Source organism: Ranitomeya variabilis, chromosome 8 (genome assembly GCF_051348905.1).
Source record: "Ranitomeya variabilis isolate aRanVar5 chromosome 8, aRanVar5.hap1, whole genome shotgun sequence".
Lineage (NCBI taxonomy): Eukaryota > Metazoa > Chordata > Amphibia > Anura > Dendrobatidae > Ranitomeya > Ranitomeya variabilis.
Genome location: NC_135239.1, coordinates 19,886,575 through 19,910,183, shown reverse-complemented (window position 1 = coordinate 19,910,183; position 23,609 = coordinate 19,886,575). Strand labels below are relative to the sequence as shown.

Sequence of the window (23,609 nt, the reverse complement as noted above, 5' to 3'; positions counted from 1 at the left end):
TTTTTGTGTACTGATATTACATTTGTAAGATTATATTATTTAGAATTGTGGATGAGGACATTTGGTCACACTATCATAGAGTTTTTCTCTGTGATACTTTGTTCCTCACCAGGAAAGCGATAGCATTAAGGTGGGTGGGGGGGGGGGAAAGGGAATCTACGGTCAATGAATGGAAAAAGCTAGTGAATAATATAATACCGTATGAGAATATAGTGTATAGGAATAGAGGATGCCCCAAAAATTCTATAGAATGTGGGAGAAGAGGTGTGAATTGCCTTTGACGCACTTTACTCCCAATGCTTGAACTTCCTTTATTGCACGTTATGTACCCTGATGGGTTCTGGGTTTCCAAACACATGAGATAAGATTCCTGATAAAAATGGATCAATGAGTACATTGATATTTCTGACCTCTAAATCATTAAGATTTTAATTTTGCTAAATTGTTTATTGTCCTAATAATCAAACGAGTGCAGTGTTCTAACTATTCTATAGATTCACAGTATATAGTTACACATTAATATATTCTAATATTACAGTGACATATGCTATTTAAATATGATGTAATATTTGTCATGGTATTCTGAATGGCCATCTGTTAATATTAGTAACCTGATCCGATGAATATCCTGTTAATGTATGCGATGTTTATTCTCAAGTATTTTTCAATAAAAAGGGTTTTAAAAAAAATAAATAAATATATATATATATATATATATATATATATATATATATATTATTATTATTATTATTATTATTATTATTATTATTATTATTATTAATTTTTTTTTTTTTTTTGGGGGGGGGGGAATGTTTTACGGTTCATATTACATGTGATGAGAATTTGCTGACAGCATTGTGAACACGTATGAATATTCCCTTCTTGTGCAGAGCGTCTCTCCTGGACCTGCCGGCCCTCCACCACCAATGAAGCTTCCCCCTCCGTATAGAGAGTCCCCCAGCCCTGTCACATCTGGGTTTGAAGCTGACATTGTGGACAGCAACAGTAAGAAAGAATATTGATGCATTTTTAAGAAAACATAAATTCCTCATCTTAAAATTAAATTCTTACTTTTTTCGTTAGATTATCCAAATCTTCATATCATAAAATTCTTACATTTCCTTTGATGTCATTCTCTTTCAGATGGATAGATATTCCAAACAATGTAGCCAGCACTTCAGGAAATGTTCAGTGCAAAAATATATTGGTTCCTTTTGAAAAGCGGCAATGTTTTGGCTCAAATGCATAAAACATTTGTCAAGCTCTAGAATAACTGAAACATTATTGTTTTTAGTGTGGATTAATAAAGTCATCGCTACTTTTTCATTGAACCTTTTGGAGTGCTGCTATTTTTGGACTATCTATCTGTTATCTATCTATCGCTCTATCCGTTATATATCTATGATCTGTTTATTTATCTTTCTATTGATCAATCTCCTGTCCATAAAATTCTTAAATTTTTTTATTGGTGTCTTTAAGAACATTACAACATCCTTTCCCATGTTGCTGACTTCATAGAAATATCCATCTCGTATCGCTCATATTTATTTCAGACTTATTTGGAGGGTTGCATTTTGTACCAGTAATGACCAATAGGTGGCTCTGCTTAGCAAATTATTACAAAAAAAAAATAATATAATTTTAAACAAGGTGTCTATTTGGAAACCAGTTTAAAGGGATTGTCCAGAATAGTGTAAATACTGTAAAAATGGTGTAAAATAATAAGACTCTGAATAGTTGGAATGGGAGTGACTGAAGATCATAGAATCCTAGAATGTTAGAGTTGGAAGGGAGCTCCGGGGTCATCATGTCCAATCAACTGCTCAATGCAGGATTCACTAAACCATCTCAGACAGATGTCTGTCCAGCCTCTGTGTGAAGACTTCCATTGAAGGAGAACTCACCACCTCTCGTGGTTGCCTGTTCCACTCATTGATCACCCTCACTGTCAAAAAGTTTTTTCTAATATCTAATCTGTATTTTCTCCCTTTCAGTTTTATTCCATTGCTGCTTGTGTTTCCTTGTGCAAATGAGAATAATGATGATTCCTCTACACTGTGACATCCCTTCAGATATTTGTAGACAGCTATTAAGTCTTCTCTTATCCTTCTCTTTTGCAAGCTAAACATTCCCAGATCCTTTAACCGTTCCTCGTAGGACATACTTTGCAGTCAGCTCACCATCCTGGTCGCTCTTCTCTGAACTTGCTCCAGTTTTTCAATGTCTTTTTTATAATGTGGTGCCCAGAACTGGACACAGTATTCCAGATGAGACCAAGGAGGAGTAGAAGGGGATAGTTACTTGTAGTACATCTATGCCGGCAAGGAAAAAAAGAAAAGTGTAGTTATTTAAAAAAAAAAAAAAAAAGAAGAAGAGAGGAAGAAAATGAAGCCAAAATGAAAATTTACTGCATCTTTAAGGGGTTAACTTTTAAACAGACTTTGCCTAAAGGTGAATATAAGAAAATGTGTAATATTTCTTATCAGAGAAACCTGCCTCTTTCCTCTCCTCCTCGCTTCCTGACATCATCACCGATTTAACTCCATTTTTCCTTAGACAAGACAGACTACCAGCTCAGTGAGGTGTCGGGTTAAATAGGCCAATATGCCCCTTGGAGAAGGGAACAGGCGAGAGGAGCTGAGCGAGGAAGCGGTCCCAGGCATATAGTCAAAAATAATTCTGAGCTTTCCAACAAGTCTTTCACCTCACCCCAGAGCTGGATTCTCATCTATACTGCTCAGTACTACTGTGTAATGTCCTCCTGTCTTCTGCTGTAGACTGTGTGTTGACTATGGAAAGATCAGCAGGAATTCCTCATATCCATGTATGGGAAAGATCATAGCCGCTCGTCTCCATCCACCAGTCCAGAGTGAATTACAAAGTAGAGATGGAGACTGCAGAGGTGAAAACTGCTGATAAATGCAGGATACAAGTCATAAAATGGCCACCATGGCGGACACAGACAGAAAAGGGCCCCTGAGCAATAGCAATGTATGGGCCCTTTACAGTCCCGACAGTTCAGCATATAATGCACAATTGCTTTGGGTGTGGAAATCGTCCCCCGTATCGCTTGGGCCGCTATGTGGCTGCCCATGTTGCACCAATGATTTGTATGCCCCTGATTGGCCAAGTATGGTGTTATTTGTCATGTACATACACCGGACCGATTATTCTCGTTGCTTGAAAGTGTATTTCTAGTTTTTAGTCACTGGGTGTCACTGTTGCAAAACTTATTTACATTTCATAGATGGTAAAACTTGCACAGATCGGAGGATTTATGTTTTTTTTAATTAAACGGCTTCAAGGTTATTCTTTATACATTATATATAATTTTTTTTTCATTTCAATTAGTAATTAAGAGACAACATTTACTTGCTGACCCCTTTAAGGCTATTTGTAAATCAAAGCGCTGCAATTTTTTGTATATGATTTCCCATTGTGCTTGCTTTCTTTGAGTATAAATCTTCATTGTAACTTCCAGTGGATATTTAACATCTGTCCTGCTCATGTGATGGACACAGAGGTATTCCACTCCTTGAAAAGGCGTAGCTCTGATAAGTTGGATGTAACTACTTGACCAGGATGGAGTGTTATCTGCTGCAGGTGAACAATAAAGCTTTGTTTTGAATGACCACAAGAGCAGAGATCCTGAAAATTGATTCAGAAAATATTTTGGAAATTGTGTGTATGTATATGTGTGTGTATGCATGTATGTGTGTGTGTGTGTGTGTGTGTGTGTGTATATATATATGTGTATATATACAGGGGTTGGACAAAATAATGGAAACACCTGGAAACATCAACAAAAGTTAGTTTAATATGGTGTAGGTCCACCTTTTGCGGCGATTACAGCCTCGTATGGATTCATACAAGGTGTGAATTGTTTCCAAAGGAATTTTAGCCCATTCTGCAGTTAAAACACCCTCCAGTTCTTTGAGCGACGATGGCGGCGGAAATCGACGTCTAACTTGAATCTCTAAAATCGACCATAAATGCTCAATAATGTTGAGGTCTGGGGACTGTGGGGGCCAGATGAGATGCTCAACTTCATTAGAATGTTCCTCGTGCCATGCTTTAACGATTCTAGCTGTATGAATTGGTGCATTATCATCCTGAAAGATGGCGTTCCCCTCCGGGAACAGTGCTTGAACCATTGGATGCACTTGGTCGCCCCAAATGCCTAAATAATCTCGGCTGTTAATTCTTCCATGAAGGGATATCATTGGCCCGGCTGATCTCCACGAAATAGCACCCCAGATCATCACTGAGCCTCCACCATGTTTTACGGTTGGGAGAAGGCAGTCTGGATGGAATGCTCCTTTCGGCTGTCTCCAAACGTACACTCGGCCGGAGGTCGGAAATAGGGTAAACGATGATTCGTCTGAGAATATCACATGTTTCCACTGCTCGAGGGACCAATTCTGGAGGTTTCTACACCACTCTAAACGCTTGGAAACATTTGTCATTGAGAGCAGCGGTTTTCTAATTACAGCTCTTCCGTGGAATCCAGATTTGTGCAGCTCCCGACGAACAGTTTTCGTGGAAACTGTGTTCTGTAGGTGTTCATTGAGCTCAGCAGTGATTTTCGGAGCCGTGGTCTTGCGATCCTCTCTCACAATTCGCTTTAGAGTCCGACGGTCTCTCTCAGTCAACTTTGACTTTCAGCCGGACCTGTGCTTTGCTGCGGATTTTTTTCCTTCTTTTTCAAACGCAGTCATTACTTTGGAGACAGTACCTCTTGACACGCCAAGCATTCGGGCACTTTCTGTTACACTAGCGCCTGCCATACGAGCACCAACAATTTGTCCTCTTTGAAAATCCGAGAGGTCTGCCATTGGTATCAGGTTCTCATCAATGTTCTTACAATTATGCAAAACAAACAGTTAATTTACATACACATATCACATAACACAAATAATCAACTACAAAACATTACCATATGTCACGGTTTGCATGTATATAACATGTTCAAAGATTATGATGCCAAAACGTTAGGTGTTTCCATTATTTTGTCCAACCCCTGTGTGTATATGTGTAAAATAAATATATATATATATATATATATATATATATATATATATATATATATATATATATATATATATATATATATATATACACACTCACCGGCCACTTTATTAGGTACACCATGCTAGTAACGGGTTGGACCCCTTTTGCCTTCAGAACTGCCTCAATTCTTCGTGGCATAGATTCAACAAGGTGCTGGAAGCATTCCTCAGAGATTTTGGTCCATATTGACATGATGGCATCACACAGTTGCCGCAGATTTGTCGGCTGCACATCCCAAAGATGCTCCATACAAGGCAGGATGGATCCATGCTTTCATGTTGTTTACGCCAAATTCTGACCCTACCATCCGAATGTCGCAGCAGAAATCGAGACTCATCAGACCAAGCAACGTTTTTCCAATCTTCTACTGTCCAATTTCGATGAGCTTGTACAAATTGTAGCCTCAGTTTCCTGTTCTTAGCTGAAAGGAGTGGTACCCGGTGTGGTCTTCTGCTGTAAATATATATATATATTTCATTTTGTTTGTTTTGGTAACTGTAAAAGTCACTTGTAGGACTACGGTATATACATAAAAACAGTTTGTCAGGACTTATCACCATTGTTTTAGGGGGTCACTAGTGACCAATTCTGGATAAAAGGATTAAAGTGGAGCTTTCGTCCCACCATGATTGTTAGGACTCATACTCAACTGCAAGGAAAACGGACAAGTGCAATCCGATAAATTGGATTTCACCTCTGACCAATGTTAATCAATGAGTCACAGCTCATCTGCATTTTTTTTCATTGAAATCGGATGAGAAAAAAATCACAGCATGCTGCGATTGTCCTTTTATCTCGGACGAGACTCGCCAATGGGTGTGATTAAAAAAAAAAATTGCACGGCACTCTTCTCCCACTCTTGACATACTGATAGCAACACCGCAGAAGAAATGCTAGCACAGACTTCCAGTATCCGTTGTTTCAGATGCTGCACATCTCGTATCTTCACAGCATAGACAATTGCCTTCAGATGACCCCAAAGATAAAAGTCCAAGGGGGTCAGATCGGGAGACCTTGCTGGCCATTCAACTGGCCCACAACGACCAATCCACTTTCCAGGAAACTGTTCATGTAGGAATGTTCAGACCTGACGCCCATAATTGATGGTATGGTGTGGTATATGGGGTACAAAGATAGTGGGGCCATTCTTCATCAATGTAAACCTCAAAGCCACTGGATAACTGAAATTGCTACATGATGATGTGTTGCCCTCTTTATGCACCGAAGATGGCAGATTCCCTGAGTTTTTCCAGCAAGATGGTGCACGACCACATTATGGGTGTCAGGTCCGAGCATTCCTACAAGGAGTCTGACCCCCTTAGACTAGCATTTCTTCTGCGGTGTTGCTATCAGTGTGTCAAGAGTAGAAGAAGAAGGTTGCATTGACAATCCAACACAATGGGCAGCACTTTGAACACATTTTATAAGTGGTCATAAACTTATAAGTAACTCATGAAAGAATAAAGTTACGCTAAAACCAAGCACACCATTTGTTTTTCTTGTGAAATTCTCAATAAGTTTGATGTCACATGACCCTCCTCCCATTGGAAAAAATAGTTAGATCCAAAATGGCCGCCATGGTCACCACCCATCTTGAAAAGTTTTCCCCCTCCCATATACTAATGTGCCACAAACGGGAAGTTGATATCACCAACCATTCCCATTTTATTTAGGTGTATCCATATACATGGCCCACCCTTTATATTGCATACCTGTTTATACCTGCGGTCATCAATCTAGGGTTCCCCCGCCCGTTGTGGCACTAAAACTCCCAGCACGATTTTACAGTTTCATCCTGTTGGTGCATAATGGGAATTGTAGTCCCGAAATGGGACTAAATTATGTAGTTAAAAAAAAAAACCTAATCATTTATATAATGAAAATTTCAGTAAATTTCTTCTTTCCTATGTGTTTGACTGTCTCACCATGTTCAGGATATCTCTGCTTGCTGTCAGTGCATAAGAATATTCTTGTGTAGAGGCTTCAAACTTGTATGGACCATAGTGGCAACTGCCATGTGTGTATCTGTGGCCGTTGGACCAGTGCCCTGTAAACCTCCTTCTACCAGCCGGCATGCCTGGCGTCTTTTCTGATTAGTATCAGCTTGGACTCAAGACTGATACATTTTATCTGCACTGATACATTGTAACAAAGCATTTGGACAGAGGAGAGAGTTGTAGATTAGGACAAGTATAAAGCCTATAAATATAAACGTGAATTTTCCATTCACTGACAGAAAGCGGAGGTCTACAAAACTGTCAGCAATGGAAACACTAAGGCTATGTGCACACGTCAGTATTCCTTGCAGAAATTTCCTGAACAAAACTGGACATTTTCTGCAAGAAATCCGCATGCGTTTGTTTTTGCGCCTTTATTTTTGCAGATTTTTTGCGTTTTTTTTCAGAGGTTCCCAATGCAATAATATAGTGGGAAATCCGCAAAAAATCCGCAAAATTAATGAACATGCTGTTTTTTTTACCGCGATGCGTTTTTTCATGGAAAAAAACGCAACATATGCACAAAAATTGCGGAATGCATTATAAATGATGGGATGCATATGTCTGCGTTTTTTAAGCGGTTTTATAGCGAAAAAACGCGAAAAATCCTTAACGTGGCACACAGCCTTAAAGCCCGATTTATCATTTGTTTTTGTTTTTTTGGGGGGGGGGTTAAGTCACTTTTTATCTTAGAGTATTCTTTGGATGTTTTTGTGCCAAATTCTTCAAACAGGTTCATGAATTTTGGGCAAAATCCCAAGTGCTATTTTTATCTTTTAATCTTTTTTTGCTACTTTTTTAGGGCAAAAAAAGTCCCGCGTTCCAATAAAGTTGCAAAAATTACCACTAAAAAATGTCAGGTGTACTTGGGAGGAGTGAGGAGGACTATAGCCATGTGCATACAAATTTAACAATTGTTTAATGAGTCAAAATTGGGGAATCAGCAAAAATCCTGAAAAACAAACACTGTGCCCACAGTGGGCGAAAATAAAAGCAGTAAAAAATTGAAAACCGAACCAATATGAAAAAGACTTTAAAAAAGGCAGAAGTTAATAGGAGAATAAGACGCCAATAAAAAACTAGATGAAAAGCAGTCTATTAGAAAGTTGGTCCATTTTACACGAAGGTAGTTATTTAGTGACTGTTAGGTAGAGTGAGGTTGTGGACCCCCCCCCGGGACTCTGTGACCGGCCCCTGCGGCCCCCCTTGCATTGATGCTAAGTGATGCAGGCGCTGTACCAGCTGGGCTGCCGACTCAGTGGGTCAGATGCTCCTCGCACGTACTTTACTAGTTAGAGCCCATCTGCTGGCAGACGAGCCTCCGAGCTGCTGTGCCTCCGCTTCACGTTCACTAATTGATCACATCTCGCAGCGAAGGAAACGCATTTGTAGGCCCCAAGGTCATCGGAGGAAGTCTGAGAGAGCGGCTCGTAGCCTCCTGCGGAGTAAGGACGCCCGTCCGGCGATGCAGCCGCGCTGAGCTTCCGCGGTATCAGCCATGGTGCAGGGGGGGTTCCCAGGTAAGAGGCAGCGTTCTGCTCCAACGCCGTCAGATAAGTAATGATTGGCGTATTTGCATGCTTCATACAATGTGCCGGAGGCTAAGCTCCCAGGAGTGACAGTATTTGCATTGTGACATGGTTAATTATCACTGATGTAGCAGAGCTGCACTTGTTATCCATTTGTCTAAGAGCTGCACGGTTTGCGCAGTGGGATGATTCTGAATCGGTTTAGTGATTTTAGGACAGATGTAGCAGAGCTGGGAGTGAGTAAGATGTATAGAGCAGAGCTGAACTTGTCATTTGGGCAACATCTTGTGTGCATGCGACAAACTCTAATATTGATATAGGTGCAGTCTTTCGTTACAGTTGTAACAGAGCTGATGATGGCGCTCTGATATTGTTTGTCACTTCTTTATGGATGGCGAAGAGTTGAGTATGTCATTTTCACCTGCAGTCCGATATAGTATTACAGTATTTATTGGAGCGTGTCCTGATAGTGTCAGATAACACATACGTCACTGCTACATCTATGCTTCCAGTCCTATGTAGACTTAGAACTATAAATGTAGCAGTGACAACAGTGTCTATTGTCGTCACATGACAACTTAAATTTTTCTATCATTCCTTGATTTTACATAGGATTACAAGTCGAGTTGTAGAAAAATGAGACGGGCAGATGTAGTTGAGCTGAGTTTGCAATTTACCTCCTTGTAAAACCATAACTGCTACCTCTTATTATGGCATGACCATGTATTGTGCTACATAACAAACTTTTTTTTGTTGTTGTTTTTTTTGTAGCTGAGTGGAGTGTGCGATTTGGCACAATTTATGGTAATGGAGATGAAACATTCTGTTGTTACATAGGACTGCCCACAAACAACGCAGCCCATCCCTAAAGAGTCGAAGGGTTTGTTTTTGTGTAGCGGTCGTATGCATATTATTTTGATGCGTTTTCTTCTGAAAACAAAGCCAAACTGCATCTTTTAGCAGAAATTTTGGAAAAAGTGTGAAAAAAAATTAAACCTGACCTAATTGACTTAAACTTGACCTTCAGCTCTGCTACATGAGTCCAATGTGAATGTCTAAATTAATTAATAGCATTAATTTCTAATTTGAAAATGGAGCTGTAGCAAAGCTAGTTTTGCCAGAGTTCAATGACTAACTCGACTCTGCTACATCTGCACCTGTAGCCGCTTCTTTCATCTCTGTCCTGTATAGCATGGATCTGGCACTGATGAATGAGGGAGGTCTGTGGTGGTGGGGGGGCACAATGAATGTACGCAACTCCCCAGCTAAGAAGAGTTTATAACTAATCATAATTTTATTTTTAAGAAGCCTTAGAGGGTTGGAGGACCATGCACAGAGACAGGAGGACGGCACGGCAGGGGTGTGGGAGGATTAAGTAAAAATTTGGTTTCTGCTTAAAAAGCCAAAAGTCTCTTACTTTAAAGAAACACGTAGGCTTCCGGAGCTTATAGGTTATATACAGCAGGTGAATTAAGTATTGAACACAACCAATTTTGTAAGTAAATCTATTTCTAAAGGAGCTATTGACATGAAATTCTCACCAGATGTCGGTAACAACCCATCCAATCCACACAGACAAATAAATCCTCATAGATGTCTATAAATTATGTGTATTAATTAGAAATGACACAAGGAAAAAGTATTGAATGCGCTTACTGAAACTTATTTAATACTTTGTAAAAAAAAAAAAAAAAAAACTTTGTTTTTGATGAAGCTTTAAGACGCCTTCTGTTTGGAGAAACTAGTCGCAGGCATTGCTTAGATGTGATTTTGGCCCATTCTTCCACACAAACACTCCACATCCTGAAGGTCCCGTAGGCTCCTCCTATGAACTCTGAGCTTTTGTTCCTTCCATATATTTTCGATATGATTTAGAGCCGGTGATCGGCTCAGCCGTGGTAGTGACTTTATTTTTTTCCCTGAAACCAATTTAGAGTGTCCTTGGCCATGTGTTTGGGATCATTGTTGTGCTGAAATGTCCACCCTCGTTTCATCTTTATGTCTTCTGATAATTCTTTCTCTCCTCTGTCTGAAATCTTGTGGAGTGCACCAGGTCATGGCTGGTTTATTGTGAAATTATGTTGTTTTCACTTGCGATTTTGATCCCAACAGTGCTCACTGGAGCCTTCAATACTATAGAAATTCCTCTGTAACCAATGCCATCAGTAGGTTTTAAACAATAAGGTTGTAACGGTCTTTAGACAGCTCACTTATTTTACCCATCATGAGATGTTTCTTGTGTGGCACCTTGGTAATGACTCACCTTTTTATCGGCCATCAGTTGAACCAGCTGATTATTCATCACTAAGTGGCAGGATTGCTTTCTAATTACTGATAGATTTCAATTGCTGTCAGGACTTTCCATGGCTTTTTGCACTTCTCTTTCTTCATGTGTTCAATATTCTAGGTTCTTCAAAGTAGCCACCTTTTGCTTTGATGACTGCTTTGCACACTCTTGGCATTCTCTTGATGAGCTTCAAGAGGTAGTCACCGGGAATGGTTTTCACTTCACAGGTGTGCCTTGTCAGGTTTAATAAGTGGGATTTCTTGCTTTATAAATGGGGTTGGGACAATCAGTTGTGTTGAGCAGAAGTCTGGTGGATACACAGCTGATAGTCCTATTGAATAGATTGTTAGAATTTGTATTATGGCAAGAAAAAAGCAGCTAAGTAAAGAAAAACGAGTGGCCATCATTACTTTAAGAAATGAAGGTCAGTCAGTCCGAATAATTGGGCAAACTTTGAAAGTGTCCCCAAGTGCAGTGGCAAAACCATCAAGCGCTACAAATAAACTAGCTCACATGAGGACCGCCCCAGGAAAGGAAGACCAAGAGTCACCTCTGCTTCTGAGGATAAGTTTATCCGAGTCACCAGCCTCAGAAATTGCAGGTTAACAGCAGCTCAGAATAGAGACCAGGTCAATGCCACACAGAGTTCTAGCAGCAGACACATCTCTACAACAACTGTTAAGAGGAGACTTTGTGCAGCAGGCCTTCATGGTAAAATAGCTGCTAGGAAACCACTGCTAAGGACAGGTAACAAGCAGAAGAGACTTGTTTGGGCTAAAGAACACAAGGAATGGACATTAGACCAGTGGAAATCTACGTTTAGTTGGACTATAATTTATTTTTCAACAGGACAATGACCCCAAACACACCTCCAGGCTGTGTAAGGGCTATTTGACCAAGAAGGAGAGTGATGGGGTGCTACGCCAGATGACCTGGCCTCCAGAGTCACCAGACCTGAACCCAATCGAGATGGTTTGGGGTGAGCTGGACCGCAGAGTGAAGGCAAAAGGGCCAACAAGTGCTAAGCATCTCTGGGAACTCCTTCAAGATTGTTGGAAGACCATTCCCGGTGACTACCTCTTGAAGCTCATCAAGAGAATGCCAAGAGTGTGCAACGCAGTCATCAAAGCAAAAGGTGGCTACTTTGAAGAACCTTGAATATAAGACATATTTTCAGTTGTTTCACACTGCGAATGTACAATTTTCAACATCATGAAAATACAGAAAAATCTTTAAATGAGGTGTGTCCAAACTTTTGGTCTGTACTGTGTATATAGAGATATATATTTGTATTGAACTTTAAGGGATTTAGCAGTTTGAAGACTTCTCTCCCCGTCGCCCTCTTCTGAACTTGGTGACTTTGAGCACTGATTATATCCTCGAGGTGGTGAGCAGTCGGCATCGTTCTCGTCCCATCAACCATTTATATCACAGGTAGATGAAGCAGATTTGTCACCTTGTGCTCCACTCTCAGAAATTTAATAGGACTCCGCTCTGTGCTGCCCTTTGCCTGTCCTTGCGGATCCTGCACTATTTGTGTTAGGTTACTATTCACCTTTCCCATTAGCAGTTGTCACCAGTACGGCTCTGCTACACCATCCAGACATTATTGCCTGTCTCTGCTGTTCAGCTCGGATATAATTGAATGCAGTTCTGCAGCGACAGTCGGAGCACGTTTTTAAGGCTCCTGCTGGAGATTATAAGATGTTTGTCAGGGTTCACACCCAACTGTTCCTTCATCCTGAGTGGCTAATCTGCATGTATAGGGATGATCACTGCCCCGTGTCTCTGTGTTACTAGATTTCTGTGTCAGGCTACACGCTTTGGAGCAGCTTTACAATTCCGTAGGTGAGAAATAGTTTTTATTCATTGACAACTAGCAAATATTCTGAAAATAAGGAGCTAAAGTAAACCAGAAAGATGCAGGGTTTTTTTATGCAACTATTTAAAGGGATTGTCTTGGATTACAAAGCATGATTTCTTTTATTGAAAGCTAGCGCCACACTTCTCCTTAGGTTATGTGTGGTATTGTAGTTCAGTTGATCTCGGCTGCATTACCAGACACATCCTGTATCGCAGAGTGGTGCTATTTTAGGAATAAAGCTGCCATGTTATTATAAACACAGACATCCCCTTTAAGTTGTATTTATATAAAACGGGAGAGCCCTATTAAGACCATTTATATTAGACCACCCACGGGGTGCAGTGCTGCGATGGGCACCAGGCAGTTTGTTTTGGCTCTGCGTAGGGGTCAGGTGGCTGTTTACCCCACCCGGTGGTGTTTTGTTCAGATTGCTGCTGTTTGTTCTGCAGTCTCTGGGCAATAATCGCATCATGTGGTGACCTTTTCTTCATACATCACCGTGTCACTGAGTCCTTGTAGGTCAGTGCCTGGTGATGCAGGAGTATATCATCAGCTCCCAGGTTTCTCCGCAGAATATCGGGCTGTGCAGGTAGTCAGTGACTACTGGATATATGATAAAACAAGCCAGGTCGGAGGCCATTCTTCACTCATCCGAGGTCCGGGATGACATTTGTTTGAAAACAAGGAGCAGTTTGTGCTGACGGAAATCACTGATGTAGTTAAAAGTCCAACATGATATTACAAAGTAAGCTCCACTGTGGACTTGTCTCTCATCCCTCTCCACTAATTATAGTGTCCTGTATTGCATAAATAATGAACAGATCTACAACTTTTTAATAGATAGTTGTGCTTCAATTCTTCATTTTTAAAATTTTTACTTGCTGTCAGTGAATGGAAATACTCTGGTATACATCAATTCTTGTACAACTGACACAGTTGCAGGACTGGTGTCTGTATTAGGCTACGTTCACACGATCCTTTTTTCACTGCGGATTTTTCAGGTCCTTTTTTTGCAAAATCCACAGTGAAATCCGCAGTTCTTTTCACTGCGGTTTTTGATCCTTTTTCTGCTGCGGATTCCACTGCGGGTTTCCAACTGCAGTTTCCTATTGGTGCTGCTGGAAACCCGCAGCGGAATCCGCAGAAAGAAGTGACATGGTACTTCTTTTTTCCGCAGGCAAATCCGCGCGGATTTCCCTGCGAAAAAAAGGATCGTCGGCACAGCGGGTTTTGTTTTCCATTGGGTTACATTGTACTGTAACCTGCATGGAAAAAGGATGCGGATCCGCAGCTGCAATTCCGCTGCGGATCCGCACCAAAAACCGCACCGTGTGAACGTAGCCTTACAGAGCTCTACTTTCTATTTATTACTTAGATTGTATTAGTACAGACATGACATGACTTATCCTTTACTGAGCCTGAGTTACATTATGTATTATGCCGCAGAGCTGCACTCACTATTCTGCTGGTGCAGTCACTGTGTACATGCATTACATTACTGATCCTGAGTTACATCCTGTATTATCCTCCAGAGCTGCACTCACTTTTCTGCTGGTGCAGTCACTGTGTACATACATTACATTACTGATCCTAAGTTACCTCCTGTATTATATCCCAGAGCTGCATTCACTATTCTGCTGGTGCAGTCACTGTGTACATACATTACATTACTGATCCTGAGTTACATTATGTATTATGCCGCAGAGCTGCACTCACTATTCTGCTGGTGCAGTCACTGTGTACATATATTACATTACTGATCCTGAGTTACATCCTGTATTATACCCCAGAGCTGCACTCACTATTCTGCTGGTGCAGTCACTGTGTACATAATTACATTACTGATCCTGAGTTACAGCCTGTATTATACTCTCACTATTCTGCTGGTGCAGTCACTGTGTACATACATTACATTACTGATCCTGTACTGATCCTGAGTTACATCCTGTATTATACTCCAGAGCTGCACTCACTATTCTGCTGGTGCAGTCACTGTGTACATACATTACATTACTGATCCTGAGTTACATTATGTATTATGCTGCAGAACTGCACTCACTATTCTGCTGGTGCAGTCACTGTGTACATACATTACTGATCCTGAGTTACATCCTGTATTATACTCCAGAGCTGCACTCACTATTCTGCTGGTGCGGTCACTGTGTACATACATTACATTACTGATCCTGAGTTACATCCTGTATTATACTCCAGAGCTGCACTCACTATTCTGCTGGTGCAGTCACTGTGTACATACATTACATTACTGATCCTGAGTTACATCCTGTATTATACTCCAGAGCTGCACTCACTATTCTGCTGGTGCAGTCACTGTGTACATACATTACATTAATGATCCTGAGTTACATCCTGTATTATACCCCAGAGCTGCACTCACTATTCTGCTGGTGGAGTCACTGGGCAGATCTAAGTTTATTTGTTTGTTCACACAACCTGTAAAATACTGAGCATGTTGACATACCTTTTAAAACAAGCAATATATTATTTCTAGGAAAAGTTACATCTTTTTCAACATAGTAATGATATTCCTCACTGCACTTCCACAGATATTGTGAATTTTGGAGAGGCAAAACTTAAAATAGATTTCACATAAGCTGCCTTCCATTACCAGTCACCAAAGCAGGAAACCATCAAAACTAGTCATTGTTCCAGTGTATTACTTATTTCGAGGTAATGTGAATACTGCAGTGTGAAATGTTCACTATGGTTTCTTTTTACTGCCACTGACTGGGATTTTTTTTTTGCTTTTTCATATAGAACCGCTCACGGCAAATAATAGAAAAATGATATCCTTTAATAGTGTCAAACGAACATCTACAATTCTGTCCCCTGTGTACAATGGTATAACTACTATAATACTGCCCCTATGTACAAGAATATAACTACTACAATACTGCCCCTATGTACAAGAATATAACTACTACAATACTGCCCCTATGTACAAGAATATAACTACTATAATACTGCCCCTATGTACAAGAATATAACTACTATAATACTGCCCCTATGTACAAGAATATAACTACTATAATACTGCCCCAATGTACAAGAATATAACTACTATAATACTGCCCCCTATGTACAGGAATATAACTACTATAATACTGCCCCCTATGTACAAGAATATAACTACTATAATACTGCCCCTATGTACAAGAATATAACTACTATAATACTGCCCCCATGTACAAGAATATAACTGCTATAATACTGCCCCTATGTACAAGAATATAACTACTATAATACTGCCTGTTGTGAACTCTGTTTTTGGGCTCCCTCTAGTGGTCACAAGCGGTACTGTGTAGTGTTGTCTTTCTGCAGGTTGGCAGCATCAGCTGGTTCGTTATCCTTGGTTGGTTTCCTATTTAGTTCACCTGGATACTCAGTTCCTTGCCTGCTATCAATGTATTCAGTGCTCTTCAGATTCCTTGTGACTACCTTGCTCCCAGTCTCTCCAAGACAAGCTAAGTTTTTGTTTGATCATTTTTTGATTATCAGCATTTATTATGTTTTTAGTCCAGCTCGCTAAAATGTGATTTCCTCGCTTGCTGGTTGCTCTAGGGGACTGAGTTTCTCCCCCCCACACCGTTAGTTGGTGCGGGGGTTCTTGAAATCTCAGTGTGGATATTTTGTAAGGGTTTTTTACTGACCGCACAGACCCCTTTACTATTTTCTGCTATCTAGTATTAGTGGGCCTCATTTGCTAAATCTGTTTTCACCCCTGTGTATGTGCCTTCCTCTTACCTCACCGTTATTATATGTTGGGGGCTTCTATTTCTTTGGGGATTATTTCTCTGGAGGCAAGAGAGGTCTTTCTTTCTCTCTAGGGGTAGTTAGTTCCTCAGGCTGGCTCGAGACATCTAGGATTTTTTAGGCACGTTCACCGGCTACTTCTAGTGTGTTTGGATAGGTTCAGATTTGCGGTCAGTCCAGTTTGCCACCTCCCTAGAGCTTGCCCTATGTATGTTACTGAGCTGGAGTAATTTGTGATCCTCAACCACTAAGGATCATAACAGTAGAGCAGGCCTTAAAAGTGTTTAATGCATCGCAGAAGTGGGATAAAAAGAAGACCTGAGTACATTTTTTTTTTTTCTCCTCCCGCTTTTCCTTTGCTGCAGTCTGTTTAGCTTCTTTCATCCCCTTGAACTCTGGGTGGTTTTGAGCTCAGCTGCAGACATGAATTTTCAGACTCTGACTTCTAGTGTGGATCATCTGACTGCACGGGTGCAAAGTATTCAGGATTTTGTTATTCATAGCCCTATGTCAGAACCAAAGATACCCATTCCTGAGTTGTTTTCTGGAGATAGATCTAGGTTTCTAAATTTTAAGAATAATTGTAAGTTATTCCTATCTCTGAGACCTCGTTCCTCTGGTGATTCCGCTCAGCAAGTTAAAATTGTTATTTCCTTGTTGCGTGGTGACCCTCAAGATTGGGCTTTCTCTCTGGCGCCAGGAGATCCTGCATTGCTTAATGTAGATGCATTTTTTCTGGCTCTTGGACTGCTTTATGAGGAGCCTAATCTTGAGAATCAGGCAGAAAAAGCGTTGCTGGCTATCTCTCAAGGTCAGGATGAAGCAGAGGTGTATTGTCAAAAATTTCGGAAATGGTCGGTGCTTACTCAATGGAATGAGTGTGCCTTGGCTGCAAATTTCAGAGAAGGTCTTTCTGAAGCCATTAAGGATGTTATGGTGGGGTTTCCCACCCCTACAAGTCTGAGTGATTCTATGGCTTTAGCCATTCAGGTTGATCGGCGTTTGCGGGAGCGCAAATCTGCTCATCCTTTGGCGGTATTTTCGGAACAGAGACCTGAGTCTATGCAATGTGACCGAACTCTGACCAGAATTGAGCGACAAAGTCATAGACGTCAAAATGGGTTGTGCTTTTACTGTGGTGATTCTACTCATGTTATCTCAGCATGCTCTAAACGCTTAAAAAAAATCGCTAAACCTGTCACCATTGGTACTATGCAGCCTAAGTTTATTTTGTCTGTTACTTTGATTTGTTCTTTGTCATCCTACCCGGTTATGGCTTTTGTGGATTCGGGTGCTGCCCTGAATCTGATGGATTTGTCGTTTGCCAGGCGCTGTGGTTTTGTCCTGGAGCCTTTGGAATTTCCTATTCCTCTGAGGGGAATTGATTCTATGCCATTGGCTGAGAATAAGCCTCAGTATTGGACGCAAATGACCATGTGCATGACTCCCGTACATCAGGAGGTGATTCGCTTTCTTGTTCTGCATAGTTTGCATGATGTTGTCGTTTTGGGTCTGCCATGGCTGCAGGCTCATAATCCAGTTTTAGATTGGAAAGCTATGTCTGTGTCAAGTTGGGGTTGTCAGGGAAATCATGGCGATGTTCCGTTGGTGTCTATTGCTTCTTCCACTCCTTCTGAGGTCCCTGAGTTTTTGTCTGACTACCAGGATGTATTTGATGAACCCAGGTCCAGTGCCCTGCCCCCTCATAGGGATTGTGACTGTGCTATAAATTTAATTCCTGGTAGTAAATTCCCTAAGGGACGACCTTTTAATTTGTCTATACCAGAGCATGCCGCGATGCGGAGTTATATAAAGGAGTCTTTGGAGAAGGGACATATTCGCCCATCCTCTTCCCCTCTTGGTGCAGGATTTTTTTTTTGTGGCCAAGAAAGACGGTTCTTTGAGACCTTGTATAGATTATCGCCTTCTGAATAAGATCACGGTTAAATTTCAGTATCCTTTACCACTATTGTCTGATTTGTTTGCTCGGATTAAGGGTGCCAGTTGGTTCACCAAGATAGATCTCCGTGGTGCGTATAACCTTGTGCGCATTAAGCAGGGAGATGAATGGAAAACAGCATTTAATACGCCTGAAGGCCATTTTGAGTACTTGGTAATGCCTTTTGGACTCTCTAATGCTCCTTCTGTGTTTCAGTCTTTCATGCATGACATCTTCCGAGAATATCTGGATAAATTTATGATTGTTTATCTGGATGACATTTTGGTCTTTTCTGATGATTAGGAGTCCCATGTGAAGCAGGTCAGGATGGTGTTTCAGGTCCTGCATGCTAATGCTTTATTTGTGAAGGGCTCAAAATGCCTCTTCGGAGTACAGAAGGTCTCCTTTTTGGGTTTTATTTTTTCTCCTTCTACTGTGGAGATGGACCCAGTCAAGGTCCAGGCTATTCATGACTGGACTCAGCCCACGTCTGTTAAGAGTCTTCAGAAGTTCTTGGGTTTTGCTAATTTATACCGTCGTTTCTTCGCTAATTTTTCTAGCGTGGTTAAACCTTTGACGGATTTGACCAAGAAGGGTTCTGATGTGACTAATTGGTCATCGGCCGTGGAAGCCTTTCGGGAGCTGAAGCACCGGTTTTCTTCAGCTCCAGTCTTATGTCAGCCAGATGTCTCTCTCCCCTTCCAGGTCGAGGTTGATGCTTCTGAGATTGGAGCAGGGGCTGTTTTGTCACAGAGAAGCTCTGATGGCTCTGTGATGAAACCATGTGCTTTCTTTTCAAGAAAGTTTTTGCCTGCCGAGCGGAATTATGATGTTGGTAATCGGGAGTTGTTGGCTATGAAGTGGGCATTTGAGGAGTGGCGACATTGGCTCGAAGGAGCTAAACATCGTGTGGTGGTCTTGACTGATCACAAAAATCTGATTTACCTTGAATCTTCCAAGCGCCTGAATCCTAGACAGGCTCGTTGGTCGTTGTTTTTCTCCCGTTTCAACTTAGTGGTCTCATATCTGCCTGGTTCGAAGAACGTGAAAGCTGATGCACTTTCTAGGAGTTTTGTGCCTGACTCTCCGGGAGTTTCTGAGCCGGCTGGTATTCTCAGAGAGGGAGTGATTTTGTCTGCCATTTCCCCAGATTTGCGATGAGTGCTGCAGAAATTTCAGGCGGATAGACCTGACCGTTGTCCACCAGAGAGACTGTTTGTCCCGGATAGATGGACCAGCAGAGTTATTTCCGAGGTTCATTCTTCGGTGTTGGCGGGTCATCCTGGGATTTTTGGTACCAGAGATTTGGTGGCTAGGTCCTTCTGGTGGCCTTCCTTGTCGCAGGATGTTCGTTCCTTTGTGCAGTCTTGTGGGATTTGTGCTCGGGCTAAGCCTTGCTGTTCTCGTGCCAGCGGTTTGCTTTTGCCTTTGCCTATTCCGAAAAGGCCTTGGACACACATTTCCATGGATTTTATTTCGGATCTTCCGGTATCTCAGAAAATGTCTGTCATCTGGGTGGTGTGTGATCGTTTTTCCAAGATGGTCCATTTGGTGCCCTTGCCTAAGTTGCCTTCTTCCTCCGATTTGGTTCCTCTATTTTTTCAGAATGTGGTTCGCTTGCACGGCATTCCTGAAAATATTGTGTCTGATAGAGGATCCCAGTTTGTGTCCAGGTTTTGGCGGACTTTTTGTGCTAAGATGGGCATTGATTTGTCTTTTTCGTCGGCCTTCCATCCTCAGACTAATGGCCAAACCGAGAGAACTAATCAGACGTTGGAAACTTATTTGAGATGTTTTGTTTCTGCTGATCAGGATGATTGGGTGACTTTTTTGCCATTGGCCGAGTTTGCCCTTAATAATCGGGCTAGTTCTGCTACTTTGGTTTCGCCTTTTTTCTGCAATTCTGGTTTCCATCCTCGTTTTTCCTCGGGTCAGGTTGAGCCTTCTGACTGTCCTGGGGTGGATTCTGTGGTGGATAGGTTGCAGCAGATTTGGAACCATGTGGTGGACAATTTGAGGTTGTCACAAGAGAAGGCTCAGCGCTTTTCCAACCGCCGCCGCGGTGTGGGTCCCCGACTTCGTGTTGGGGATTTGGTGTGGCTGTCTTCTCGGTATGTTCCTATGAAGGTCTCCTCTCCTAAATTCAAGCCTCGCTTCATCGGTCCTTATTAGATCTTGGAAATCCTTAACCCGGTGTCTTTTCGTTTGGATCTCCCAGTATCGTTTGCCATTCATAATGTGTTCCATAGGTCTTTGTTGCGGAGGTATGTGGTACCTGTGGTTCCTTCTGTTGAGCCTCCTGCTCCAGTGCTGGTCGAGGGCGAATTGGAGTACGTGGTGGAGAAGATTTTGGATTCTCGTATCTCTAGACGGAGGCTTCAGTATTTGGTGAAGTGGAAGGGCTATGGTCAGGAGGATAATTCCTGGGTTGTCGCCTCTGATGTTCATGCGGCCGATTTGGTTCGTGCCTTCCACGCGGCTCGTCCTGATCGCCCTGGGGGTCTTGATGAGGGTTCGGTGACCCCTCCTCAAGGGGGGGGGGTACTGTTGTGAACTCTGTTTTTGGGCTCCCTCTAGTGGTCACAAGCGGTACTGTGTAGTGTTGTCTTTCTGCAGGCTGGCGCATCAGCTGGTTCGTTATCCTTGGTTGGGTTTCCTATTTAGTTCACCTGGATACTCAGTTCCTTGCCTGCTATCAATGTATTCAGTGCTCTTCAGATTCCTTGTGACTACCTTGCTCCCAGTCTCTCCAAGACAAGCTAAGTTTTTGTTTGATCATTTTTTGATTATCAGCATTTATTATGTTTTTAGTCCAGCTCGCTAAAATGTGATTTCCTCGCTTGCTGGTTTCTCTAGGGGACTGAGTTTCTCCCCCCCCACACCGTTAGTTGGTGCGGGGGTTCTTGAAATCTCAGTGTGGATATTTTGTAAGGGTTTTTTACTGACCGCACAGACCCCTTTACTATTTTCTGCTATCTAGTATTAGTGGGCCTCATTTGCTAAATCTGTTTTCACCCCTGTGTATGTGCCTTCCTCTTACCTCACCGTTATTATATGTTTGGGGCTTCTATTTCTTTGGGGATTATTTCTCTGGAGGCAAGAGAGGTCTTTCTTTCTCTCTAGGGGTAGTTAGTTCCTCAGGCTGGCTCGAGACGTCTAGGATTTTTTAGGCACGTTCACCGGCTACTTCTAGTGTGTTTGGATAGGTTCAGATTTGCGGTCAGTCCAGTTTGCCACCTCCCTAGAGCTTGCCCTATGTATGTTACTGAGCTGGAGTAATTTGTGATCCTCAACCACTAAGGATTATAATAACTGCCCCAATGTACAGGAATATAACTACTATAATACTGCTCCCTATGTACAAGAATATAACTACTATAATACTGCTCCTATGTACAAGAATATAACTACTATAATACTGCCCCTATGTACAAGAATATAACTACTATTATACTGCTCCTATGTACAAGAATATAACTACTATAATACTGCCCCAATGTACAAGAATATAATTACTGTAAATACTGCTCCTGTGTACAATAATATACAACTACTATAACACGGCTCCCTATGTACAAGAATATAACTACAGTACAATAACACTGCTCCCTATGTTGTACAAGAATATAACTACTATAATACTGCACCTATGTACAAGAATATAACTACTATAATACTGCCCCTATGTACAAGAATATAACTACTATTATACTGCTCCTATGTACAAGAATATAACTACTATAATACTGTCCCAATGTACAAGAATATAATTACTGTAAATACTGCTCCTGTGTACAATAATATACAACTACTATAACACGGCTCCCTATGTACAAGAATATAACTACAGTACAATAACACTGCTCCCTATGTTGTACAAGAATATAACTACTATAATACTTCCCCTATGTACAAGAATATAACTACTATAATACTGCTCCCATGTACAAGAATATATCTACTATAATACTGCACCTATATACAAGAATATAACTACTATAATACTGCCCCTATGTACAAGAATAGAACTACTATAATACTGCTACGTATGTTCAAGAATAGAACTACTATAATACTGCTCCTATGTACAAGAACATAACTGCTATAATACTGCTCCCTATGTACATGAATATAACTACTACAATTCTGCACCTGTTGATGAATCTTTTGTAATTTCTTGGTTTGGACAGAAGAAAATCATTACATTTTTACAGTATTTTTTACTTTAGTTCACAAAATTCTTTGTGATGTAATGGGGCTGTTTTAGCAGCAGTCCTCTAAATGATCACATCTGCCATGTGTAAATATACTTTTAGTTGTTTTCCCTATGGAGCCAGTAATTGTACTTGAGAGCTGCAAAATTGGAAACGATGAATAAATAAGAGGTCTCCTGGTGAAGCTAAAACGGCAGAATATGCAGACTTCATCCTCGCAGTAAACCATTCGTGTGCTGACACCTACATTACTGGGTACATTGGTCCAGTCTGCTCTGTAAGCAAGCAGATAGAGGGGTGAAACAGTGGTTCTGTACTAGCACCGATCCTTACAATTTCTTATAAAGGTATCTTTAAACTGCGGATCATTGGTGAAGAAGCAATGAATTAACACATGTGGAATTATATACTTAACAAAAAAGTGTGAGACAACTGAAATTATGTCTTATATTTTAGGTTCTTCAAAGTAGCCACCTTTTGCTTTGATGACTGCTTTGCACACTCTTGGCATTCTCTTGATGAGCTTCAAGAGGTAGTCACCGGGAATGGTCTTCCAACAATCTTGAAGGCGTTCCCAGAGATGCTTAGCACTTGTTGGCCCTTTTGCCTTCACTCTGCGGTCCAGCTCACCCCAAACCATTGCGATTGGGTTCAGGTCTAGTGACTGTGGAGGCCAGGTCATCTGGTGTAGCACCCCATCACTCTCCTTCTTGGTCAAATAGCCCTTACACAGCCTGGAGGTGTGTTTGGGGTCATTGTCCTGTTGAAAAATAATTGATGGTCCAACTAAACGCAAACCGGATGGAATAGCATGCCGCTGCAAGATGCTGTGGTAGCCATGCTGGTTCAGTATGCCTTCAATTTTGAATAAATCCCCAACAGTGTCACCAGCAAAGCACCCCCACACCATCACACCTCCTCCTCCATGCTTCACG

The 23,609-nt window shown here is 41.4% G+C and overlaps 1 protein-coding gene across 2 annotated transcripts in view; it reads left to right on the top strand.

Moving 5' to 3' along the window:
• The window catches only part of PATJ (PATJ crumbs cell polarity complex component), a 208,714-nt gene that overhangs the window by 112,716 nt on the left and 72,389 nt on the right, over nt 1-23,609 (top strand). For both annotated transcript variants that reach the window (XM_077277129.1, XM_077277128.1), the window contains one exon: nt 891-1,005. In XM_077277129.1, coding sequence (XP_077133244.1) covers nt 891-1,005 — 115 coding nt within the window. The remainder of the gene's footprint in view (nt 1-890; nt 1,006-23,609) is intronic.